This window comes from Neoarius graeffei, chromosome 4 (assembly GCF_027579695.1).
Source record: "Neoarius graeffei isolate fNeoGra1 chromosome 4, fNeoGra1.pri, whole genome shotgun sequence".
Classification (NCBI taxonomy): Eukaryota; Metazoa; Chordata; class Actinopteri; order Siluriformes; family Ariidae; genus Neoarius; species Neoarius graeffei.
Window position 1 is genome coordinate 76,998,196 of NC_083572.1, and position 26,041 is coordinate 77,024,236.

Below are 26,041 nucleotides of genomic sequence, written 5' to 3' on the forward strand. Positions count from 1 at the left end.
TGTCTAATGTAAACAAGCACAGCAAAATTCTTCCTCTGCATTTAACCCATCTGAAGTGGTGAACATGCGCGCGCGCGCACACAAACACACAGAGTGAGAGCGCGCACAGTGGGCAGAATAAATAATAAATAAATACATTTGTGGGTAAATTATTCAAGATTCCTTTATTGTCACTGCATCGTACAGTTCAGTGAAACCGAAGCACGCAATCCAGTCGGTGTATTCAAAAAGCACTTAGTATTAAGGGGGGAAAGTCAGATCTATACAAGATAAACATTCAAGTAAAAAGACAAACAAATCTATATAAGATAGATAAGTCAATAAAAAAAGATAAACATGTCTTTTCAAGAACTGCTTTAAAAAAAAAAAAAAGCAGTTCTATGTATCTAGGGTGTGACCTATGATGTTATTTACATGTTATTTACCAGCTGGGAGGTCCGTATCATGAAATACTGTGACCGAGGTCTTGAAAGTACTGAGCGAGGCCCTCTGGGCCGAGGTCACGATATTTCACCATATGGACCGACCTTAAGCTGGTAAATAATATATTTTTTTTTTCTTTACCAAATTCTAACAGAAAACGAGAGCACCTGAAAGGGAAAACCGAGCCGAGGCGAGCCGCCATTTTGAATCCTCATTCACGGCTGTAATGCAAATGGCTTTCTCCTCAGTATACAAGTGCACTTCCATGGCAGGAAAAAAAAAAAAACACGACATTTTGCCGCCTATGTAGTCCCCTATTTATACAAAATTGAGTCATTCAGGATTCAGCCATGTTTTTGCTCTGCGTTAGCAAATTACAGGTTTTTAGCTTTCTCCTGAAATCTCATCTCATTATCTGTAGCCGCTTTATCCTGTTCTACAGGGTCGCAGGCAAGCTGGAGCCTATCCCAGCTGACTACGGGCGAAAGGCGGGGTACACCCTGGACAAGTCGCCAGGTCATCACAGGGCTGACACATAGACACAGACAACCATTCACACTCACACCTACGGTCAATTTAGAGTCACCAGTTAACCTAACCTGCATGTCTTTGGACTGTGGGGGAAACCGGAGCACCCGGAGGAAACCCACGCGGACACGGGGAGAACATGCAAACTCCACACAGAAAGGGGCTCGAACCCGGACCTTCTTGCTGTGAGGCGACAGTGCTAACCACTACACCACCATGCCGCCCACATTCTCCTGAAATATTTTCTTTTAGGCCATCCTTAAAAAAAAAATCTGTTTCCTGTCTACCGGGTGAGCAAAAAAATTTTCAGTCGGGAGGGAGGGATTTTTTTTTTTATTTTTTATGGATGGATAAGAAATTGCAATGCTGTGTTTGCTTTTTCTTTCAGTACTTTATTACAAAAGCAGACACATTTAATAAAATATGACAGTTTAATCAACTGAAACGTGTACAAAAACTTTGTTAGCATTTTAAATGCTGACTGCTACATTTGCAAAACTTTTACAAAGGTACTTAAAATTTCCGACACACGGACTTTTTGTAGTTCTAAATCGACCGTTAGCATACCTGCCAACCTTGAAAAAATTTTGAGTACAATTTTACAATTTCATGAGTACCCCCCTCGTGTCAACCTCACCCCAACCCGGCGCGCATGTGGCCCCGGCCACAGACCACAACCAGCAGACCAAAAACACACTTTCAGTCCAGTTTTATTGATTGACCTTGGGAACATAGTCCAGTTTTGTAAAACATTCCTATTGATAGACTTTGGGAAACTGTTATTGATGGCTCTTGGGAACTTCCTTCCGTTTTGAAAAGCACAACAAACATTAAATACATGTGCAAATGAAATGAAATTAAAGCAGAGCCACTCTTTCAAAAATAAATAACACATTAAATTAATACAGTATGTAAAAAAGGCACTTTCAACACAAAACATGGTATGCACACATTTCCCATGCAATAGGTTTAGACATTTGCATTTTTAACATGTTGGAAGTATATTACATTATACAGTAAAATACTGCATTATACAGTACACTGCAGTATTTTGTAGTATGCCTTTTTCATGTGCAAACTATTGCATTTGCATTCGAAATATTGCATTTACTGCAGTAATACTGTATAAAAAAACATTTGATACTGCAGTACCACGCAGGTTTTTTCATAAGAGGGATGACCAATTTTCGACTTCACATCATCTGCAAACATTCTAGGCTACCATTGACAGAAGTTACCGACTGCCCTTAAGATATACAACATGCTACGTTTTGTTGAGCACATCAATAAAGTGGTACTTATCATAGTGATTCAATGAGAGCGCGAGAGGAATTGTAATCAGGTTTCGTTGGTTACCGCATCGAATATGCAACCTCGAGTGACGGCTTCGAAGTTAAATGAAGAACTAGCCTGTACTGTTGGTGTTGTAAATGCACAAAATAACAGCTAGGAAGCTTGAGTACACGTGAAACACAACCGTTTCTGTTACAAATATAAAAACGACGTCTCTAACCGACGTTTCAATCCCCGACTCGCTCTAGCCACCTGGCTGCACCGCTGCACTCAAGTCAGAGACGCGAAGGAGGACGGGGAGGGGGTGAAGAGGGCAGAGCCACACGCTCTGGAAGAGGAGCAGGGGATTGGGCAAAGCGTTCCATTCTGGCTTTGAGTTTTCTCACAGATCAGCGGTATCAACTTCAGCGAGAACTTGACTGAAATGCGAGTTCAGACGATATGCGTACTTTTTAATGTGAAAACGTACAGTTGTACAATGAAGTAAAAATTCGAAGCGGCTACGCAAGATGCGTACAAGTTGGCAGGTATGCGTTAGGCCTAGTTCGGATGAAATTACACTATTAAAATGATCACTGAATGATTTGTTTTTCTGAATCTTTACTATTTTGTTGTTTGCTAGAATACCATTTTGCGATTTCACACTTAAGCAAATGTTTGAAAACTCCGGATCTGCTTCCTTCATGGTGGCTGCCATTTTTTTGTGCCGCACGGCGCATGCGCAGAGCTGATTCAGTTCTATATTCCGCGCGGAATGCAGTGCTTTCCACAAGAGCCGGCTGCCGGCCATACAGCCGACTACACAATTAAGTCCAGCCGGCTACTTTGACTATTATTTTTGTAGCCCACAGGCTCTAAATATTAATTTTCGATTTTAATAAAATGAAATGTTTATCTAACGGACTGACAATGTCAAACTGAACCGCACTCATTTAAGTTGTGATTCACGCTGTTTGTACCGATAATAACCACAAATTCCCCGCCGACTTCATTGATCAAGGGAGAGTAACTCATCCGCGGCCCCGACATGCAGTGTGTGCGTGCGCACTTGGCAGAGGCAGTAGTGTGTCGGGGCCGTCGGAGGGAACAGAAGCAGAGATGACGCTTATTTTGTCTCCGGTAAACCAGTCTTCTCTCGTTCAATTCCGTGCTGGCATCAAAAGACACCGTTGGTTGTAAATGAAACCAAACTGAGTGGTTGGAGTGTATTTTCATACACAAATGGAGAAATGTTGGCTGAGTGTTTAACTGTGTAGCCCCACTGCAGACCGTTGTCGTTGTTAATTAATAGCATGCTCAGCTGCGTGAATGTGTCATGCACCAAAAATAAGAGATTTACAAGCCAGGAACGCCTCATGATGCAATACGCAAGAAAAGAAAGAAGATTTACTGCCATTTTACTTTGTATTTGAGTAAAGTGAATAAATAAATGGTCTGTGGAAAATACATCTAATCCTGGGAACACAGGAGTTTATTTTGTGTTTACTCCCCCCCCTCCCCGGCTGGCTACTTATTTGTCATGGCTGGCTCGTATGAGCCTTAGACTACGTTCAGACTGCACCCTGAAACGACCCATATCCGATTTTTTTGCCCATATGCGACCTGTATCCGATTTGTTATTGACAATCTGAACGACACAGATCCGATTTTTTCACATGCGACCCAGGCCGCTTGGATATGTGGTCCTAATTCCGATGCATATCCGATATTTTCACATGCGACTGCAGTCTGACCGGACAGGTCGCATTCATGCAACCTACACGTCATCAACAAGAGACAAACGTCACTATTCTGCGTTGGCTAATCCCGCCTCTTTGGTGGAAAACAACAACATTTGTACAGTTTTCAGAATTTAAATAGACTTTTATAGAATTGATCAAGCTAATGGTGGATTTGGTAGGGACCTGGATGTTAAATCATCCTGTATTACAAGATTATAAGATTGTTCTGGAAATTTCCACTAATTTGACACCTTCGATCTCATTAGTCTGCTGCCCACATTAATCAGATTATTGTGCGAGTTCCGCCGCCGCCACAAAAACCACATCGCCAGGTCTCGCCTCATCTCCATGCTTTACTTGCAAACTTGAAGAGTGCGCTTTTTTTTGTTTACGTATTACGTAGATGTGCTTATTCCGTGTCAATTTGCGCATGCGGGACACTTTTGGGTCGTTTTCCGTTCATATTGGAGATTGCATACAAGTCTCATATAATTGGTAATGTGAACGGCCTAACAAAAAAATCGGATTTCACAACAAATCGGATATGGGTCGTTTCAGGTTGCAGTCTGAACGTAGTGTTAGTGGAAAGCCCTGGGAATGCGTAAATGTCAAGTTCGATTTTAGATTTACGAACCCGAAAAAAAAAGTCGAAAAACTGGCGTTAAAAAAAAAAAATTTCAACCGCACAAACGGCACTCACCCGGCCGGTGGACTGGAAACAGAACATTTTTTAATAATGGCCTTATTTCTTCTTCCTCAGGGTAGTAAAACTTGCTTTCACTGTGAACACTGTGGTTATCACTATCCATGCTGTAAAATTAATGCCATTCTCCTGAGAAATGCTGGCAAAAATTTATAAGATTTTTGACAAATCTTATAAATAAATCTTATAAAAAAAAAAAAAAGATAAATATTGACAAAAAAATGCTACTATGTTTGTTGTTGTTGTGAACAAGCGAGTCGCCAGAGGTCCGTAACTGGGGTCCGTATCGTAGGATACGGACCTGCTCGCCAGCCAATCAGAGTGCGGGATTTGGACTGCGAAAAAAATAAAGTGGGTTACTGCACGGTGATAAGTGAACGTATTGCACAATTAGGCGTGATAAATGCACATTTGCCCATGTTGACAGAGTGCAGTTGAGTAGGAGCAATATAAATAAATAAATATACGTGGTCAAGAGAATTAGGTGCATGTGGTTGTAAAAACAGATACTATTCAGGTAAGAGGTAGGCATGTAGAGGTGTAGACAGATTGTGTTACAGTTCAGTCCTGTTTCTGTCCGTACCACTGGCATCTGTGTAGGTGACTGGCTTTCACGTATGGCACTCGGGTAAAAACTGTTCTTTAGTCTATTTGTCCGTGATGCAATGGACCTGAACCGTCTACCAGAGGGCTGGGTTCTGTGGTAGAACTGTGGGGGAAACCAGAGCACCCAGAAGAAACCCACACAGACACGGGGAGAACATGCAAAATCCACACAGAAAGGCCCCCCGTCAGACACTGGGCTCGAACCCAGAACCTTCTTGCTGTGAGGCGACAGTGCTAACCACTACACCACCGTGACACCCATATATATTATACACACACACCAAAAACAAACAATGCCGCGGACCCCAATCTGGGTAGTCATGTGGGTCCCGGGACCCAGAATGAAAAATCCTAGCACCATCCCTGACTCTTGTAATCAGTTTCTTTCCAAAGCTATGTATTTGTCATGTTTTGCTCATCATCACAACATATGCAAAGCTCACACTGCTGTTTACTCCTCACAGTACACAAACCCAATGAATGTAAATATGTCCGACATCTCTGAAGTGGTGCATTTCCTTTTGACAGCTCGTTCAGAAGCCTTTCCAGCAGGAAGTGCTTTCCACTTTCACAGGAAGTCCTGGATGTGTGCTCATCCATGCTACACCACTAGTAGTTAGCCATAAAATAAACAATTTTGCAAACTGATCAAAGCCAGTTTTGAAACATTAGTATGCCCAATCTTTTCAAAATCTTTCATACTTGTAGCTAGTCAGCTGCCAATACTTAAACGTTCATATCAAAATAACGGCCTAATATTTGATAATGTTTTATGACATTATCCTCATATTTGGATTCCCTTTAGCTTCCCTCATCAGCGCTAGTGTGTTTTATACGTGGAACTGCTCAGTGGCTTCTCAGCTTAAATAAACAAAATGCGTCAATTGTACAGCAGTGGTAAAGAGACACCTATAAACAAACAGTCCTAAACATAATAAACAAAAGTATACTAGTGCCATTAACTCTTTCCAGGAGCTATGGCAACAATAATATTCCTATAAACACAAGCTTGCATACAGTGGGCACTTTGTAAAAAAGTTCCAAGGCCTGTTCATTACAGGCGCACACGCACCTCATTCACATCGCTCAAGAAAGAGAATATAAAGGGCTCAGTACACGACAGAAAGCCCTGCTTGTCCTTTATGCCAAGTGGACATGATATGATTTTCAAAATTTCTGATGGCTGCATTGTACACTCTACACGATCCATCACTCACAATCTGTTGTTTTTGGATATAGCAGTGTGCACAAGCGATCTGTGATGGAGCTCACACAGGAAACGAGCCTTCATCTGGAAGGACGCCTGATCTTTAAATCCTGCTTTGTCATGGAAATACAGTCAGGTCCCTCAGGCCCTGTCCACACGGCAACGGATTCAGGTGAATCTGATAAAATTGTTTATCGTTTCGGCCTGGCGTCCACACGGCACCGGCATTTTGGGTGCCCCAAAACGAAATCTTTTGAGAAGGGGTTCCAGAGTGAAAAAAATCTGGCAACGGAGCCGTTGCGAAGTCGTCTGGATGAGTAGAACGGATTTGTTTACAATGACGTCACAACCACATGTGCTTCACGCCGGGTAGAAGTGTAACGAACTCGATGTGAGTTGTCAACAAATCCTATAACTTGGTTCATGAAACACGCTTACAAAATATTTTCACTGTGAATATTTGTATAATGGTGCAAAGTGAGAGAGAGAGAGAGAGAGAGAGAAAATAGCCCTTAGGGCAGAGTCAATCCCGCCAGCAAAACTAGGGGAAAAAAAAGGAGCGATCTCACCTCTTCAGATGTTGGTTTAAGTCCGACAATACATTCCTCAAAAAGGGCGTAGAAGAACAAAGTAATCCATCAACGTGTAGCATTCAATTTATTCCGGACCATTAAAGAATTCTGGAGGATATTGGAATGTTGGCGTACCGGCTTCCATCTACCCCCGTTCATTCCTCTTTCCGCGTCTCCATTCAAAAAACGAGCACGTGATTTAAAGGGACTATATCCATAGGATAGGGAGTGAGAAAGTGTGTGCGTGTGACAGTGACAGTCATTGTGCGCATGTGCAGTTATGCGCATGCGTCTACTTCTATTGTTCTGGTGTCTCCGATGGGACCGTCTTACAGTGCACGTAGAGGTGTGGCATGTGTATTGCATCGTTTTCAGCAAGCGTTGCGTTGCCATATGAACCTGATATTTTACTGATCCGTTGCCCATGTGGATGCGATATTAAAAAAAATAAATAAATAAAATCTCGTTGCCGTTGTGTGGATGTAGCCTCAGTATTTGGACAATGGAACAAGTTTTGCAATTTTGCCTCTGGACACCACCACACTGGATTTGAAATGGATCGGTCGCTGAGGTGGGGGGTTGTCACAGATGCCCAAAATTATGCCGCAGTTGATTTACCTCAGAAGTGGGAGGTCAGAACTCAAACTATCAGCATTTATGATTTCAGCTACAAAGTGGAGAAACCATGGACGTCTTCAGGTTTGTCTTTTGTCAGTAACAAGCTAGCCAACTAACATCAGTGATATGAAGTATAATATTCTCTCATATTATACATCTCATATGTAACCATCGTTGCATGTCCATGTTATAGACTTAATCTAATACGTCTGTATGTTGATTGGTTTAAAGCAAATTATTACTTTTGCTTTGTTTACTGTACACAGTACTTTGTTTACTCTTGGTGTAATTAACCTTGTTAGTTTGAGGTCACTTGCTGAACAGGCTTGAGGAGACGGTCCCAAGATTCCAAGCAGGAATTCTGAGGGTTCCCCCCCAGAGTCAGATTGCAAAAATACTTAGTTTCACGTTTTAATTGAATGCAGCATTAGTCTGCAACAGAAACTGTGCAGAGGGCATTCAGCATTAAACTGACCCTTGCCTCTATTGTGACAGTATTTACTGTGTAAGGAGTTGAATGCTGAGGGGAATGCTGGGAAACTATGGAACAAACTTCCTGATTTTAATGACAGCTATAATGTGACTTCATTTGTGCCATAGTTTAAGAGAGAGAGAGAGAGAGAGAGAGAGAGAGAGAGAGAGAGATGACTAATTTTCAGCCTTGCTGATAGTAAATATGTACACATTTATACTCAAAAGCCACTCAACAGCCAACTACAACTCCGATTCATAAAAAGTTGGGACAAAGTACAAATTGTAAATAAAAATGGAATGCAATGATGTGGAAGTTTCAAAATTCCATATTTTATTCAGAATAGAACATAGATGACATATCAAATGTTTAAACTGAGAAAATGTATCATTTAAAAAGAGAAAAATTAGGTGATTTTTAAATTTCATGACAACAACACATCTCATAAAAGTTGGGACAAGGCCATGTTTCCCACTGTGAGACATCCCCTTTTCTCTTTACAACAGTCTGTAAACGTCTGGGGACTGAGGAGACAAGTTGCTCAAGTTAAGGGATAGGAATGTTAACCCATTCTTGTCTAATGTAGGATTCTAGTTGCTCAACTGTCTTAGGTCTTTTTTGTCGTATCTTCCGTTTTATGATGCGCCAAATGTTTTCTATGGGTGAAAGATCTGGACTGCAGGCTGGCCAGTTCAGTACCCGGACCCTTCTTCTACGCAGCCATGATGCTGTAATTGATGCAGTATGTGGTTTGGCATTGTCATGTTGGAAAATGCAAGGTCTTCCCTGAAAGAGACGTCGTCTGGATGGGAGCATATGTTGCTCTAGAACCTGGATATACCTTTCAGCATTGATGGTGTCTTTCCAGATGTGTAAGCTGCCCATGCCACACACACTAATGCAACCCCATACCATCAGAGATGCAGGCTTCTGAACTGAGCACTGATAACTTGGGTCGTCCTTCTCCTCTTTAGTCCGAATGACACGGCGTCCCTGATTTCCATAAAGAACTTCAAATTTTGATTCGTCTGACCACAGAACAGTTTTCCACTTTGCCACAGTCCATTTTAAATGAGCCTTGGCCCAGAGAAGACATCTGCGCTTCTGGATCGTGTTTAGATACGGCTGCTTCTTTGAACTATAGAGTTTTAGCTGGCAACGGCGGATGGCACGGTGAATTGTGTTCACAGATAATGTTCTCTGGAAATATTCCTGAGCCCATTTTGTGATTTCCAATACAGAAGCATGCCTGTATGTGACGCAGTGTCGTCTAAGGGCCCGAAGATCACGGGCACCCAGTATGGTTTTCCGGCCTTGACCCTTAGGCTGCTGGGCCATAGAAGGTTCACGCTGCACGCTGCATGCTGCACGCTACACGTTCACGTGAAGAACCGGACCCTGGGCCATTAAACTTCATGCTTGGATGTTCACGTGTTGCGTCTGTTCTACTTTGACCGAGTAACCAACAATATGGACTCTTCGGATGACGACGATTGCCTCATTCTGCTTTTACTGAGACAGAGGAAGAGAAAAAGGAACAGAATTTGGAGCCGAGAACACTTCCTTCTGAGAGAAACCCGTGGTGAATTTCACCGAACATTCTATAATCTGCTTGACAATCCCGATGAAGAACTATTTTTCAATTATACCATTCAATTATATTTTTTCTGAAGTTTTCCCCTGAAAGCATAGTTATCTCCCTAGACCCGTTCTGATTGGCTGGCGCGGCGGTGACCGCATGCATTGACTGGAATTTCCGTCTTCACGCCTAGAAAAAAGTGTGCACGTTCATTTCACGCTTCACGCGTGACGTGTGCAGCGTGCAACATGAACGCCGTTCTATGGCCCAGAGCAAGTCATGCTACGTTTGTCCACTTTTCTTTACACGCGTGTAGCGTGCAGCGTGCAGCATGCAGCGTGAACCTTCTATGGCCCAGCAGCCTTACGCACAGAGATTCTTCCAGATTCTCTGAATCTTTTGATGATATTATGCACTGTAGATGATGATATGTTCAAACTCTTTGCAATTTTACACTGTCGAACTCCTTTCTGATATTGCTCCACTATTTGTCGGTGCAGAATTAGGGGGATTGGTGATCCTCTTCCCATCTTTACTTCTGAGAGCCGCTGCCACTCCAAGATGCTCTTTTTATACCCAGTCATGTTAATGACCTATTGCCAATTGACCTAATGAGTTGCAATTTGGTCCTCCAGCTGTTCCTTTTTTGTACCTTTAATTTTTCCAGCCTCTCATTGCCCCTGTCCCAACTTTTTTGAGATGTGTTGCTGCCATGAAATTTCAAATGAGCCAATATTTGGCATGAAATTTCAAAATGTCTCACTTTCGACATTTGATATGTTGTCTATGTTCTATTGTGAATACAATATTAGTTTTTGAGATTTGTAAATTATTGCATTCCGTTTTTATTTACAATTTGTACTTTGTCCCAACTTTTTTGAATCGGGATTGTACAATTAAACTGTTTTTTGACAATTGTGACTGTGTGTGTGTGTGTGTGTGTGTGTGTGTGTGTGTGTGTGTGTGTGTGTGAGAGAGAGAGAGAGAGAGAGAGAGAGAGAGAGAGAGAGAGAGAGAGAGAGAGAAGGATGGTGGGAACGATATTTAGCAGAGCATTTTTGGAATTGGGGTTGTACCTTATACCATTACATTACATGGCATTTAGCAGACGCTCTTATCCAGAGTGACGTACGACGAGTGCAAAAGTCAGATACACGAAGTGCAGAACTTTTAGACAAGAAAGTGCTAGTGCCAACTGAACAACCGACAATACCTAGTGTAATATTCTGTTGAAATACAGCCAAGGAAACAAACCAACCATATAATTAAAACTAAACGGAGAGCTCAAAAACAGCTAACCCCAGGCTAGACCGCACAGAGCCTGGGTTGGTCTAGATCGAAACGCAGTTACACAGTGGGCAGGGAAGAAGGGAAGAGGTGCAGCCTGAAGAGTCTTCAGTCTGCACTTGAAGGTGGTCAGGGAGTCGTCAGTTCTGATTTCAATGAGATGATCATTCCACCAAAGGGGATTCAGGACAGACAGCAGTCTTGAGTGAGCTGGGAAGGAGAGGAGAGGAGAGGAGGAGGAGCCGGGCCACCAGTAGTAGTGGCGTATAGGGATCTGGCTGGCGTGTAGGGGTGGATCAAACTCTGGAGGTATGCTGGCCCTAACCTCTTGACAGCCTGGTAAGCTAGCACCAATGTCTTAAATTTGATGTGAGCTGTGATAGGTAGCCAGTGCAGGTCAGCAAGCAGACGGGTGACGTGAAGAACGAGGGAGGTTGTAGACCAGGTGAGCTGCAGCGTTCTGGATGAGCTACAGGGGTCTGATAGCAGAAGCTGGAAGGTCAGCAAGGAGAGAGTTGCAGTAGTGTAAACGGGAGACGATCAGCGCTTGGACCAGGAGCGGAGTGGAGTAGGTGGTAAGAAAAGGGCGGATCCTTTGGTTGTTGTAGAGGAATCTACATGTCCGGGTCACTGTAGCGATGTTCGCTGAGGAGGACGGTTTGTCATAGGACCAAAACTCATAAGCTAATTTATCTAATACACAAGCAATATAGATAACTGTACTCGGGCAATACAACGACACCGTTATCATTTTTTACAAGAACATCATGCCTCGCTTTTCTACGTACAGTCATTATTATCAGGTGTCAGTGCTTCCATCAGTCTGTTACCCACTGTTAAAAGTCACTCTCTACATTTCCAAAAGTTTTTCTCCCAAATGTGCCTACATGTCTGAGTAACGGTTACAGTTTATAGATTCTGAATAACAAATGTGTGAATCTATAGCCTAGGTCACAACCGGATGTACGATTTTTTGGCCGTGTGATTTTTGGCGTTTCCCAAATCGCTGCGTTTTTTTTGTTCGTGGCGAAAGACGCACATTGGCTGCAAGTTTGTCTTGCAACCTGAAAAAAACGTAAGCACCCGTAGAGTTTGTTTGACATGACAAAGAACCTCTGCGGCCGGTCTGCGGCCAGTCTACAGTTCGAAAATCAGCACGTCACACACGCGCCCTCCGTGCGTTTCTTGCGTTTTTTGCACGTAGACCGGCCGTAGGAGCACGTACAGCTGGTTGTGACCGAGGCTTATAGTCAGTGGCGATCCTAGAGTGATTTACTCCCCAGGCGAAACCCCCTGCTGGTGCCCCCCCTCCCCCCCGTTTTTTTTCGGGGGTTTTTTTTTGGGGACCGTTTTTTTTTTTTTTCGCGCCCACGCTCGTGCCGCCCCCCCCCCGTTGGGCTCTGTATTAGCCAACAGAATGTTAACAGCTTTACATGGTCGTTTAAACATTTCTCGTCGTGTGTTGTACATCGCGGACACGGCCCGTTATAAATTTGCTGTTACCAGAATGGCAATGATCAAGTCGTAATGTATTACTTAAGACTCTGTGTAATGTCATAGTAGTGTAGTACTATGGTAGTAAAGTCTTTTTGATGACTAGTACAACGTTCCGCTGGTGGGATTGTGCATATTATGGGGCTACGACAAGTTAGGCACACACACACACACACACTGATGACGTCACCTGCGCAACTTTGGTATTGGGCTTCCCCATCCAAAATGTTCACCCCCCCCGCCCCTCTTGTTTTTTTTTTTTCGGGGGGTTTTTTGGGGGACCTTTTTTTTGGGAGTTTTTTTTTTTTCGCGCCCGCGCTCGTGCCGCCCCCCCCCCGCGATGCCGCCCCGGGCGGCTGCCCGGTCGGACCGCCCCCAGGACCGCCCCTGCTTATAGTGGCACTTCGATATCAAAATTATACAGTGATACATTTGCATCATGAAAATGCCTTATGATTTGTTTTTTGACGACAGCAGAAGCACCAACAACAACGAAGGTGTTCAGTGACTGCTTCAGAATGTGGATCATTCACCTCTTGAACTCCGTTACCTTTTAAAGTGGTCTTAAACTTCTTGTGCCACTGAAAAGAAGCAAATACACCTTTTCCTTTTAAATGTCTCATGGTAAGAACAAAGTTCCAGACCAGGTTATTATATGGCACATAACAGACAGAATTAATACAGTAGCTATACGAAAACACTAAGTGCACTCGTATTGAAATACAGGTTCCTAGTCCCATGTCCGTATCCAATTATGTTATGTATTTAAAAAGTAATTTCACCTCACGTTACTGGCTGACATGCGTTTTCATTCCATTACATACAGCCTGTCTTAGAGATCAAAGACAGTCATGGAGGAAGATGGATTTGCACCAAGTCATCCGAACTATTTTTAACAAACTCTTCAGACTGTTTGTTCTAGAATGGCAGCTACGAGCCACTTCATACCATCCAGGAGCCTTCAAATCATCCACTACGTCATTAAGACTCATGCACTTCATCTCTACGACACCCAGACTAAGGGCGATTCAGAAGCACACTACCTTGTAGGAACCGTTGGAGTACATCTGGATCATGTTCTCAGCGCCCTGCTTCACTTTGAGCTCGATGTCGTTCTGCTTCTTGAGTGCGGCCAGGCGACTGCTGTTGGTGCTGCATGGAGTGTCTGGGGTCAAAGGGCATTCTGAAACTTAAAGAAAAATAAACTTGCTGTCAAAATAGATGACAAATCAACTGTAAATTAAGAGGTACTTTTATCACATATACCTTGGCTGTGGGAAATAAACTAGACTACAAGGCTGCTTTCACACTTTTTTCCCCTTCAACCACTCGTGCACCACTGAAGCGGCTACGATTCATTCAAGCGACAAGGGTCTGTTTCACCTTCTATCCAATCAGGTTGCATGTTTGGAGGACAAGTGAGAAAAACAAAAACGGAGGAAAGGGCATTGAGTAAAATGATTTCAATATTCCGTAAAATAAAAACTAGTCTATATTTTTGGAGCCAATCTTTATTTTATCTTTACTAATAACAACTAATAATTCTAATCTCGATAGCAAACTAGGATAGTCAGTCATACGAGGCTAGGACTGATAATGACATTGCGTAACAGGCATTTAGCAGACGCTCTTATCCAGAGCGATGTACAACAGGACCCTGACATACCCACAGCAGTGGGAACAGTGGGGGAGGTTAGGTGCAATGCTCTTTCCATGGAGAAGCCATTCCTGCTGGTCCAGGGAATCAAACCAGTGACCTTTCGGTCCCAAAGCTGCTTCTCTAACCATTAGGCCATGGTTTCTCCATGGAAAGAGCATTATAAAAGCACTGTATTGTGATACGATTACACTTTGGGTATCATGTGAGATACTTTTTTTCCAGCACATATGGAAACTTACTGAAAGTGCAAAAAGAACTCATCTCATCTCATTATCTGTAGCCGCTTTATCCTGTTCTACAGGGTCGCAGGCAAGCTGGAGCCTATCCCAGCTGACTACGGGTGAAAGGTGGGGTACACCCTGGACAAGTCGCCAGGTCATCACAGGGCTGACACATAGACAACCATTCACACTCACTTTCACACCTACGGTCAATTTAGAGTCACCAGTTAACCTAACCTGCATGTCTTTGGACTGTGGAGGAAACTGGAGCACCCGGAGGAAAGCCCGGACCTTCTTGCTGTGAGGCGACAGCGCTAACCACTACACCACCGTGCCACCCACAAAAAGAACTTAAAAAGAAAAAAAAAGCAAAGTGTGAGAGCAACATGTATGATATGACCGGGTGGTGTAATGACGGTTGCTGAGTTTGTTCAGTATTAAACAGAGCTGCAGTAATTCTTCTTCAACCTGAATAATATACTGAGTATTTGGTGATCAACTAAACTGAAGATGATTCCTTGATACAAAAATCAGCCAAAGTAAATTAAAATGAGATACAAGAAACCCAAAATCGGTGGTGCTTTTGTTTTAAATGTCTGCGCATTATAGAAATGCTGCTCTGAAAAGGCTTTTCTGATCTAACTGTCCTAAGTGTAGAGATGCACTTCTCCAAACTTTTCAGTCATTCAAATTGGAATGGTTCGAGTGTAAACGTACATTTTGTTATCATGAAGGAAATTCTTAATGAGTCATTCATTTTGCTAACAAAAATGAAAATGTTATCCTTCACTATAAGAGTCCAAACACTACATTAGATGCGGGTATGATTTTAATTTTATCGATTCTGATTCTGCTTATCGATTTCCCATTTCAATTCCAAAATGGGGGCGGCACGGTGGTGTAGTGGTTAGCGCTGTCGCCTCACAGCAAGAAGGTCCGGGTTCGAGCCCCGTGGCCGGCGAGGGCCTTTCTGTGTGGAGTTTGCATGTTCTCCCCGTGTCAAAAAATAAGTTTTCTAATTTTACTATTTTTTTTGCATTTACCTAACACTCAATGTTTCTTTTGTCATGTTTAATAAGAATAAAGATAGCATCTTGCTTTATCTGGCCTCCACTGTGGAAATTTTTTTGATTACAATTCAAATGCTTTTGTAAAATTGATTTCCATATAAAATAACTACATCATGAAGAATTAAAGCCCCTCCTTCACAGATGAGTGAAAATATTGAATAAATTTCCTCTTTTTGATTGCTTGGGTTAAAAATGCCAAGCTATGATGACTGAATTGATTATTCACTTAAATATGAATAATATGATACATTTTGGGTATTTGATGTGGCGAAATAGGACACAATGGAAAAATCAAGAACACACCGGAAAGATGAGAATAACGGCGCTGGTAAAAGAACAGCGACTGTACCGGCTGAAGGTCACGCGGGTCTCTGCTGCAGCGCACAAACAACCGGACATCACTACCACACTGGACGGAGCGGGGGCGGGGCAAAATGACTGGCCGTAGATTCTATCAAAAGTTCGATCTAAATTGACCACGGTTGCAAAATATTGGCCAAAAATACGCAAACACTACGAAATATGAAAGCAAGATGAAAAAGAAACATTCTATTGCCTTATACTGCAACTAAAACAAAATAAAACTGTCAAAACTCACCGTTTCAGTGATAACATCTGAACAGATCACCCGTGTAACAGAAAGACCGCAAGTGGAAGCATGATCAGCTTCTAACTGTTGGAGTGGAAAATTCCATTCTACACATGCAAATTGTGGGTGGCACGGTGGTGTAGTGGTTAGCGCTGTCGCCTCACAGCAAGAAGGTCTGGGTTCGAGCCCTGTGGCCGGCGAGGGCCTTTCTGTGTGGAGTTTGCATGTTCTCCCCGTGTCTGCGTGGGTTTCCTCCGGGTGCTCCGGTTTCCCCCACAGTCCAAAGACATGCAGGTTAGGTTAACTGGTGACTCTAAATTGACCGTAGGTGTGAATGTGAGTGTGAATGGTTGTCTGTGTCTATGTGTCAGCCCTGTGATGACCTGGCGACTTGTCCAGGGTGTACCCCGCCTTTCGCCCGTAGTCAGCTGGGATAGGCTCCAGCTCGCCCGCGACCCTGTAGAACAGGATAAAGCGGTTAGAGATAATGAGATGGGATGAGAATTCCAAAATGGTAACAAAAAGAGGTCAAATGTTAAATAACAAAACGTAACTTTTGACCATTTACCACATTCCATCTTTCACACTGAAAGGTGTTAGCCATGCATGCTAGCTTGTACCTAAGCAAATGGACACTGTCGTGCATCGACACAACACTTGCATAGATAGGTCCTGGCAGATAGCTCCATACATCCTTGCAGATATCAAGCCTTTGTTTCAATAATAAAGGGCAATCGCCAAAATGATAAGCAGAACCAAAATTCAATATATCAATATATACAGTTGTGCTCATAAGTTTACATACCCTGGCAAAATTTTTGCTTTCTTGGCCTTTTTTCAGAGAATATGAATGATAACACAAACTTTTTTCCCCACTCATGGTTAGTGGTTGGGTGAAGCCATTTATTGATAAACAACTGTGTTTTCTATTTTTAAATCATAATGACAACAAAAAACATCCAAATGACCCTGATCAAAAGTTTACATACCCCAGTTCTTAATACCGTGTATTGCCCCCTCTAACATCAATGACAGCCTGAAGTCTTTTGTGGTAGTTGTGGATGAGGCTCTTTATTTTCTCAGATGGTAAAGCTGCCCATTCTTCTTGGCAAAAAGCCTCCAGTTCCTGTAAATTCCTGGGCTGTCTTGCATGAACTGCGTGCTTGAGATCTCCCCAGAGTGGCTCAATGATATTGAGGTCAGGAGACTGAGATGGACACTCCAGAACCTTCACTTTGTTCTGCTGTAGCCAATGACAGGTCGACTTGGCCTTGTGTTTTGGATCGTTGTCATGTTGGAACGTCCAAGTACGTCCCATGCGCAGCTTCCGGGCTGATGAGTGCAAATTTGCCTCCAGTATTTGCTGATAACGTGCTGCATTCATCTTTCCTTCAACTTTGACCAAGTTTCCTGTGCCTTTGTAGCTCACACATCCCCAAAGCATCAGCGATCCACCTCCGTGCTTTACAGTAGGAATGGTGTTCCGTTCATCATAGGCCTTGTTGACACCTCTCCAAATGTAACGTTTATGGCTGTGGCCAAAAAGTTCAATTTTGGTCTCATCACTCCAAATTACCTTGTTCCAGAAGTTTTGAGGCTTGTCTCTGTGCTGTTTGGCATAAATTTTTGTTGGCCTACCTGACCGTGGTTTGGTTTTAACAGAGCCCCTGATTTTCCATTTGTTAATCACAGTTTGAACACTGCTGACTGGCATTATCAATTCCGTGGATATCTTTTTGTATCCCTTTCCTGTTTTATACAGTTCAACTACCTTTTCCCATAGCTCTGTCGACAATTCTTTTACTTTCCCCATGACTCAGAATCCAGAAACGTCAGTGGTTGGATGAAAGATGCAAGAGTCTGTCTGGATCCCAGAAACTCACTCAGCTTTTATGCACACACACTGATTACAAGCAAACAGATCACAGGTGAGGGCATTGCCTTTAGTAGCCATTCAAACCCATTTGTGTCAACTTCTGTGCATGTTATCAGGCCAAAATCACCAGGGTATGTGAACTTTTGATCAGGGTCATTTGGGTAGCTTCTGTTGTCATTATGATTTAAAAAGAGAAAACACAGTCGTTTGACAATAAATGGTTTCACCCAACCACTAAGCATGAGTGGAAAAGATGTTTTTGTGTTATCATTCATATTCTCTGAAAAATGGTAAAAAAAAAAAATCATAGATTCTGCCAGGGTATGTAAACTTATGAGCACAACTGTATATGGATATATCCAGTACCTGGCATTCTGGATCTGGTTCTCATATTTAGAACTGCATTTCGGGTCCCAACCCTACATTGCACGTTGTAGGGCTGCATATGAGGTGTAGACAATATGTCCACATCAACTCCACATCATATCAAAATATTTCTATCGGAATTCATTCAAAATGTCAATTAAGTGGTATAAAACAATATGAAATCTAAACGTTCATTCTGTACATTAGACAGACATCTCTGTAGTATGATATTACTATGTGCTTGGCCCATAACATCTCACTCACAGTTCAGGCCTCAGGGCCAGGTTTCCAGACAGGGATTAAGCTCGGGATTAGTCTACAGAGCATTTATAAACGAACAACCCCATAACACTGTAATATAGCCCAAGATGTGGATTAACATGTGTCTGGAAGACTGACTGAAATTACACTATAAAGCTCAGGACAATATATAAAAAAACAACACTGAAGATGTCAGTCAATGTGGCATGTGTGTGACTTTACAGTAGCAAGGCAAATAAAACCCCAAGAGTGCTCTGAGAGCTCAATCTCCCCCGCTGGCAACTAGGCCCTAACTCTGGTAAAACGCAACTGAACTGAATGAAATTGCAATATGCGTATTACCAACATATAACAAAGAATCCTGCCAAGTTTCATGAAATTCCTCCAAAAATTGTGAAAAAAGAGTTGATTTCAGAAGGTGAGTACCCTTCCCGGGACGGACATCGCCACGACATAATCCCCTTCTGACCTTTCGACCAGTGGGGGATAAAAATTGTGAGGGAAGTTGATTTCAGAAAGCAAGCACACCTTGATGAAATTGCCAAAGTACAAGTTTGTCAATAATCAAGGGCATAACTCTGGTAAAATTTGCCCAAATTAAATGAAATTTCAATATGCGTATTACCGTCGTATAACAAGGCCTTTTGCCAAGCTTCGAGAAATTCGTCCAAAAATTGTGAGAGGAGTTGATGTCAGAAGGCGAGCACACCTTCATGAAATTGTGAAAAGTACAAAGTTGTTAATCAAGGGCCACAACTCTGGTAAAATGCGACCGAATTGAACAAAATAACAATATGCATACTACCGGCATATAACAATGCCTTCTGTCAAGTTTAGTGAAATTCCAACAAAAATTGTGAGAGGAGTTGATTTCAGAAGGAAAACACACCCTCATGAAATTGTCAAAGTTTGTTAATCAAGGGCTGTAACTCTGGTAAAATTTGCCCAAATTAAATGAAATTTCAATATGCGTATTACCGTCGTATAACAAGGCCTTTTGCCAAGCTTCGAGAAATTCGTCCAAAAATTGTGAGAGGAGTTGATGTCAGAAGGCGAGCACACCTTCATGAAATTGTGAAAAGTACAAAGTTGTTAATCAAGGGCCACAACTCTGGTAAAATGCGACCGAATTGAACAAAATAATATGCATACTACCGGCATATAACAATGCCTTCTGTCAAGTTTAGTGAAATTCCAACAAAAATTGTGAGAGGAGTTGATTTCAGAAGGAAAACACACCCTCATGAAATTGTCAAAGTATAAGTTTGTTAATCAAGGGCTGTAACTCTGGTAAAATGCGACTGAACTGAACGAAATTACAATACGTGTATTACCGACATATAACAAAGAATCCTGCCAAGTGTCATGAAATTCCTCCAAAAATTGTGAGAGGGGTTGATTTCAGAAGGTGAGCACCCTTCCCAGGATGGACGGATGGAAATCGCCACGACATAATCCCCCTTCGGGCCTTTTGGCCAGCGGGGGATAAAAAAAATCTAACCGATTTCACACAGGAAAGACAGAGATAAATAGCTCATTTCTAATGCTGAGTGTTATTCAGGGTTATAGCTAAAGCTGAGACAGTATCTGTTCCTTAACTGGTGATGTTTTGGCTTTGTGTGTTCACATTAAATGGTATAAAAATTTAGCAAGGCTAAGGTCCATTGAGATTCTGGTCCATGTTGACATAACTGCATCATGCAACTCCTGCAGATTGTCCAGGTGAATTTTCATGCTGTGACTCTCCAGTTGTACCACATCCCAAAGGTGTTCTACTGGACTCAGATCTGGTGACTGGGAAGTCCAGTGAAACCAGTTCGAAATGATTTTTGCTTTGTGGCATGGTGAATTATCATGCTGGAAGTAGCCATCAGAAGATGGTAAATTGTGGCCATGAAGGGATGCACATGACCAGCAACAATACTTAAATAATCCGTAGCATTCAAGTGATGATTGATTGGTATTAATAGGCTCAAAGTGCAACAAGAAAACATTCCCCGCACCATTACACCACCTCCACCAGCCTGAACTGTTAACACAATGCAGGTTAGGTTCATGCTGTTGGAACAAAATTCTGACCCTACCATCTGTGTGCCTCAGCAGAAACTGAGGTTCATTAGACCAGGCTGTTTTTCCAGTCTTCGACTGTCCGGTTTTGGGGAGTCTGTGCACTGCAGCCTCAGCTTTCTGTTGCTTTTAGCTAACAGAAGTGGAACCAGACATGGCCTTCTGCTCTTGTCGCCAATCTGCCTCAAGGTTCGATGTGTTATGCATTCTGAGATGCTTTTCTGCTCGCCACAACTATACACAGTGGTTATCGGCGTTACTGTAGCCTTTCTTTTAGCTTGGACCAGTCTGGCCGTTCTCTGTTGACCTTTCATCACCTAGGTCTTTCTATCCACAGAACTGCTGCTCACTGGATGTTTTTTTCTTTATTGTACCATTCTGAGTAAACTCGAGAGACTGTTTGTGTGAAAGTCCCAGGAGATCAGAAGTTATAGAAATACTCAAACCAGCCTATCTGGTATCAACAATCAGGCCATGGTCAAAATTATAATAAATCAGTTAAATTTATATGGCGCCTTCCTCACACTCAAGGTCGCTTTACAATTATTGGGGGTTGGGGAAAAAAAAAAAAAAAGTCCACCAAAAGGTGGTCAAGATGTCATTCCAATGGTGTAGCAGCCACAGTCCCACCAAAAGGCACATGAAAATGAGTCCCATACCACCTGCACAGCCACCACGAGGCAACATCGCTCGGAACACCGCACCATGGATCCACAAAGCGAGCACAGAAGCACTGCCACGCAGAGCGCTGGTATGTCCCAAACCACCTGCACAGCCACCAGGACACCACCGAGTAACCTCACTTGGAACACCGCACCAAGCACAAAAGCACAGAGCGCTGGACAACCCCGATGTTAAAAGAGCAACGAGCTCACTGCAGTCCATAGCGAGGAGCACAGGCATCACCCACGGCGGACCAAGGCCTGGAGGGAACCGACACCCAAAACTGGGTCCGGAGCTACACCACAAATTGGCGGACAAAACACTCGAACAAAAAACAAACATCAAACTACACAAACACAAAAAAGAAAAACAAAAGTGTAAATAAAATAAAAAGCTCCGGTAAGAAGTGGCAGCCAGAATGAAAAACAAAAGTGTAAATAACTGGAATAACAACTGGAAGCAGAAACTAAAACCACTGCGATCTCCCCCCACCAGCCCATTCTGATGGCTGATGCAATAAAACACACTATCTGCAGTACCTGAAACCGCTGGCCTGTATCTGCATGATTTTACGCACTGCACTGCTGCCACATGATTGGCTGATTAGATAACTGCGTGAATGCGTAGGTGTACAGGCATTCCTAATACAGTGTTTAGCAAGTGTAGCTAATTAATAATAAATTCCAGCACTGAAACGTGGTTTCTCTTTTAGCCAAGAATTCGGAGTTTGGTGTGATACTGTGCCAAATGTGTGCTTTCCGCACAAATGTAACTTATTAACTGTAATCACATTCTAAACATTGATGCTGTCATGGAAAAAGGGCATCGCTTTCTTATTTAGGGCAAATCTGAAGCAGTACGGCAGCCGTTTATCTCTGAGAAAGCACAGATAATGTTCAGATGTCTATGAAAGCTTGAAAAACATGGCAGACAGAACACGTGATGATAAAAAAAATGATCTATATGTAAACCATGATTAAATGCTTTTAGAAATGTATATATGATATGATGCATCATTAAAGAGTGTTTTTATTGCTTATTTGTGAATTCCTACTAACACAGACTGCTATTTTGAAGTGCAGAAATAAGCCAAATGACAACACTAAAAGACTGATGGAGTGAGTGTGGGGTTAAAAATAAATAAATAAATAAATAAATAACCCCTGTAGCTGTCACTGATAGGGTGTTGGGGAGCATGTGATCTCTTTGTGAGCAGCGTTGACCTCAAGGGAGATAAAAGTTATGTTTTGTGTAATTGAAATATTTGTATGCATATATTTCTGTGCGTGTGTGTGTTTGCTTTTACAGTACATTGTATCTCCTGGTAAAATTTGCGTCATGTGACCTTAACTGAATTTGGCCTATATGACCTGGAAGGGCAGCACGGTGGTGTAGTGGTTAGTGCTGTCGCCTCACAGCAAGAAGGTCTGGGTTCGAGCCCCGTGGCCGGCGAGGGCCTTTCTGTGTGGAGTTTGCATGTTCTCCCCATGTCAGCGTGGGTTTCCTCCGGGTGCTCCGGTTTCCCCCACAGTCCAAAGACATGCAGGTTAGGTTAACTGGTGACTCTAAATTGACCGTAGGTGTGAATGTGAGTGTGAATGGTTGTCTGTGTCTATGTGTCAGCCCTGTGATGACCTGGCGACTTGTCCAGGGTGTACCCCGCCTTTCGCCCGTAGTCAGCTGGGATAGGCTCCAGCTTGCCTGCGACCCTGTAGAACAGGATAAAGCAGCTAGAGATAATGAGATGAGATGACCTGGAAGTGTTAGCGTTAGACAAAGGCTTGAATGATGAGACATGGCTTTTTAATGCTCCAAGCTACTCTACCGCTGGTTACAAGGCGTACACGGTAATTGAAGTTTTAAATTAGTTTTGTACCTTGCTTTATAAAATCTTAGAGAATGTTTTTGTATATTGTTTGTTGTGTCAGTTTTCACAGTGCTCCATGACTAACAAAGGAAAATAAAACAGTGTTGTGGACATCAGTTTGAGGCGTGGACCAGATTTTATTAAACCAGCAGTAGTTACAACCCCTCTGTGTGTGTGTGTGTGTGTGTGTGTGTGTGAGTGAGTGACTGAGTGTGAGAGAGAGAGAGAGAGAGAGAGAGAGAGAGAGAGAGAGAGTGCACATGACCTGCCTTCAGCAGAGCACGACTCCGTAAATCTCTCACACACACACACACGTAACACCTTGGGGGAGAAAAACTGAAAGTAGTGGCAAAGGCAAACACAAGGAGGTGGTTTTCCAGACAACACCTCAAACTTTCTGAACGACAGACTGGAAAACATTAGTTTAATATTTAAGACGGCACATAACCTACTGTGAGCAGCTGCATGTGCTTGACCTTTGAACTTGCTGATATGGCGCAGATTATGAGCCAACAACAAAGTTTAGATAATTCGTTCACTATTTGGCCTTTCCTACACCTTCAGCCACCTGCACACTCATACATGTAACTGAACTGCTCTGAAATCCTGAGTGATGACATCATGCTCTCATGTCAGGACAAGCACGCATGCACACACACACACGAAACAGGAAGGTTTCACCTTTATACAGGCCCACCATGGAGTCAAACATGTAATATACACAATGAAATACTTTTTCATAACAATCCCAAAATACAGAATCGCCAAAGTTAAACAATCACTTGCGCTATAGCTGGCCTTCAATCAACACTGATTAGGTTTGCAAGATCATGCATCGTAAGTCACTGTCTCATCTCTCTTGTCCATCGTGTTTCGATGAGGACCACGGACATCTCCCTCGTTTACTGTTTGTTGTGTGTTCGTGTATGGCTGATGAGGCCAATGCGAGCTCGGAACCCCCTCCTGCATGTGGAGCACATAATCTGGTGTTAGACTGCTGCTGCTAGCACGCACTTTCCTGTTAGCTCGCTTCTCTTCTGCTGCTTCAGTGCGACGCTGCTCGGACTGCAGGGCACCGCTGTGGATTTGGGCTCTCCATCCTGGTCTGTCCACCGCCGATTCTTCCCAGGTGTCTGGGTTGATGTCAAAGCTCCTTAGGGACTCCTTTAGGCTGTCTTTAAAGCGCTTCTTTGGGCGGCCACGAGAGCCTGTCCTATAGTACACCCTAATTATCAACTGACAACAGTATTGCCCATGGCTCTGGGGACGGGAAAAGAAAAGGGCTTGACCAGACATACAATATGCAATGCACATTGTGTACATATTACATCACTACAGCAGAAGAAAAAAAAAATACCGGAAACTGATTAAGAGTTGGCTGTAGCTGCTCGTCCCTCGCATTTAGTTTTTTTTTTTTTTAATATTACTTAGCCTATCTGTTAACAAGAATGTGTGCAAAACTGAAGTTGGAACTGTCAGTAAACCAAACAAGTTATGAACTGTAACTGAGCTTGTTATAAAACTGAAATAAAATGTGTGTGCTTTGTGCTGAAGATACAGTGGAGAATTCCTGTCTCGAGAAACAGCCCTGGTTAACATGTTTAAACTTCCTTTCTCCAAGCTCCCATTCCTGGTTTACAAGCAAAGTCTTTCACCGCTCTATATATATATATATATATATATATATATATATATATATATATATATATATATATATATATATGAGAGAGAGAGAGAGAGAGAGAGAGAGAGAGAGAGAGAGAGAGAGAATATATACACTACCGTTCAAAAGTTTGGGGTCACCCAGACAATTTTGTGTTTTCCATGAAAAGTCACACTTTTATTTCCCACCATAAGTTGTAAAATGAATAGAAAATATAGTCAAGACATTTTTCTGGCCATTTTGAGCATTTAATCGACCCCACAAATGTGATGCTCCAGAAACTCAATCTGCTCAAAGGAAGGTCAGTTTTATAGCTTCTCTAAAGAGCTCAACTGTTTTCAGCTGTGCTAACATGATTGTACAAGGGTTTTCTAATCATCCATTAGCCTTCTGAGGCAATGAGCAAACACATTGTACCATTAGAACACTGGAGTGAGAGTTGCTGGAAATGGGCCTCTATACACCTATGGAGATATTGCACCAAAAACCACACATTTGCAGCTAGAATAGTCATTTACCACATTAGCAATGTATAGAGTGGATTTCTGATTAGTTTAAAGTGATCTTCGTTGAAAAGAACAGTGCTTTTCTTTCAAAAATAAGGACATTTCAAAGTGACCCCAAACTTTTGAACGGTAGTGTATATAAAAATCATCCAACTTGATGAAGCCACTGGAGTCCATCAGTAATCCTCGATACCATCATCAAGCCATAATACAGGTACTGATTAAAAAAAAAAAAAAAGCAAAAAAAAAAAAAAAAAGGGCAAAGCAACTTCTGTACCAACATCTGATAGCATGAGACACTCACTAACAGCATGTTGCCTCACTAACAGACAGCCAACATGAAAATGACAGCAATGTGGATATATTTCACAAAAAATTAACACTACAAAAAAAAAAAAAGTCAAAGGCCCTGTCCACACGGCAACGGATTCAGGTGAATCTGATAAAACTGTTTATCGTTTAGGCCTGGCATCCACACGGCACCGGCGTTTTGGGTGCCCCAAAACAAAATCTTTTGAGAACGGGTTCCAGAATGGAAAGATCTGTCAACGGCGCCGTTGTGAAGTTGTCTGGATGAGTAGAACGGATTTGTTTACGATGATGTCACAACCACATGACTGTCAGTGCTTCATGCCGGGTAGAAGTGTAACGAACTCGATGCGAGTTGTCAACAAATCCTATAACTTGGTTCATGAAACGCGCTTACAAAATATTTTCACTGTGAATATT

The 26,041-nt window shown here is 42.5% G+C and overlaps 1 protein-coding gene across 4 annotated transcripts in view; it reads right to left on the reverse strand.

Moving 5' to 3' along the window:
* Nucleotides 1-26,041, reverse strand: part of pkn2b (protein kinase N2b) — a 157,617-nt gene that overhangs the window by 46,207 nt on the left and 85,369 nt on the right. For all 4 annotated transcript variants that reach the window (XM_060919748.1, XM_060919749.1, XM_060919747.1 and 1 more), the window contains exon 3: nt 13,547-13,692. In XM_060919748.1, the coding sequence (XP_060775731.1) occupies nt 13,547-13,692 (146 nt within the window). The remainder of the gene's footprint in view (nt 1-13,546; nt 13,693-26,041) is intronic.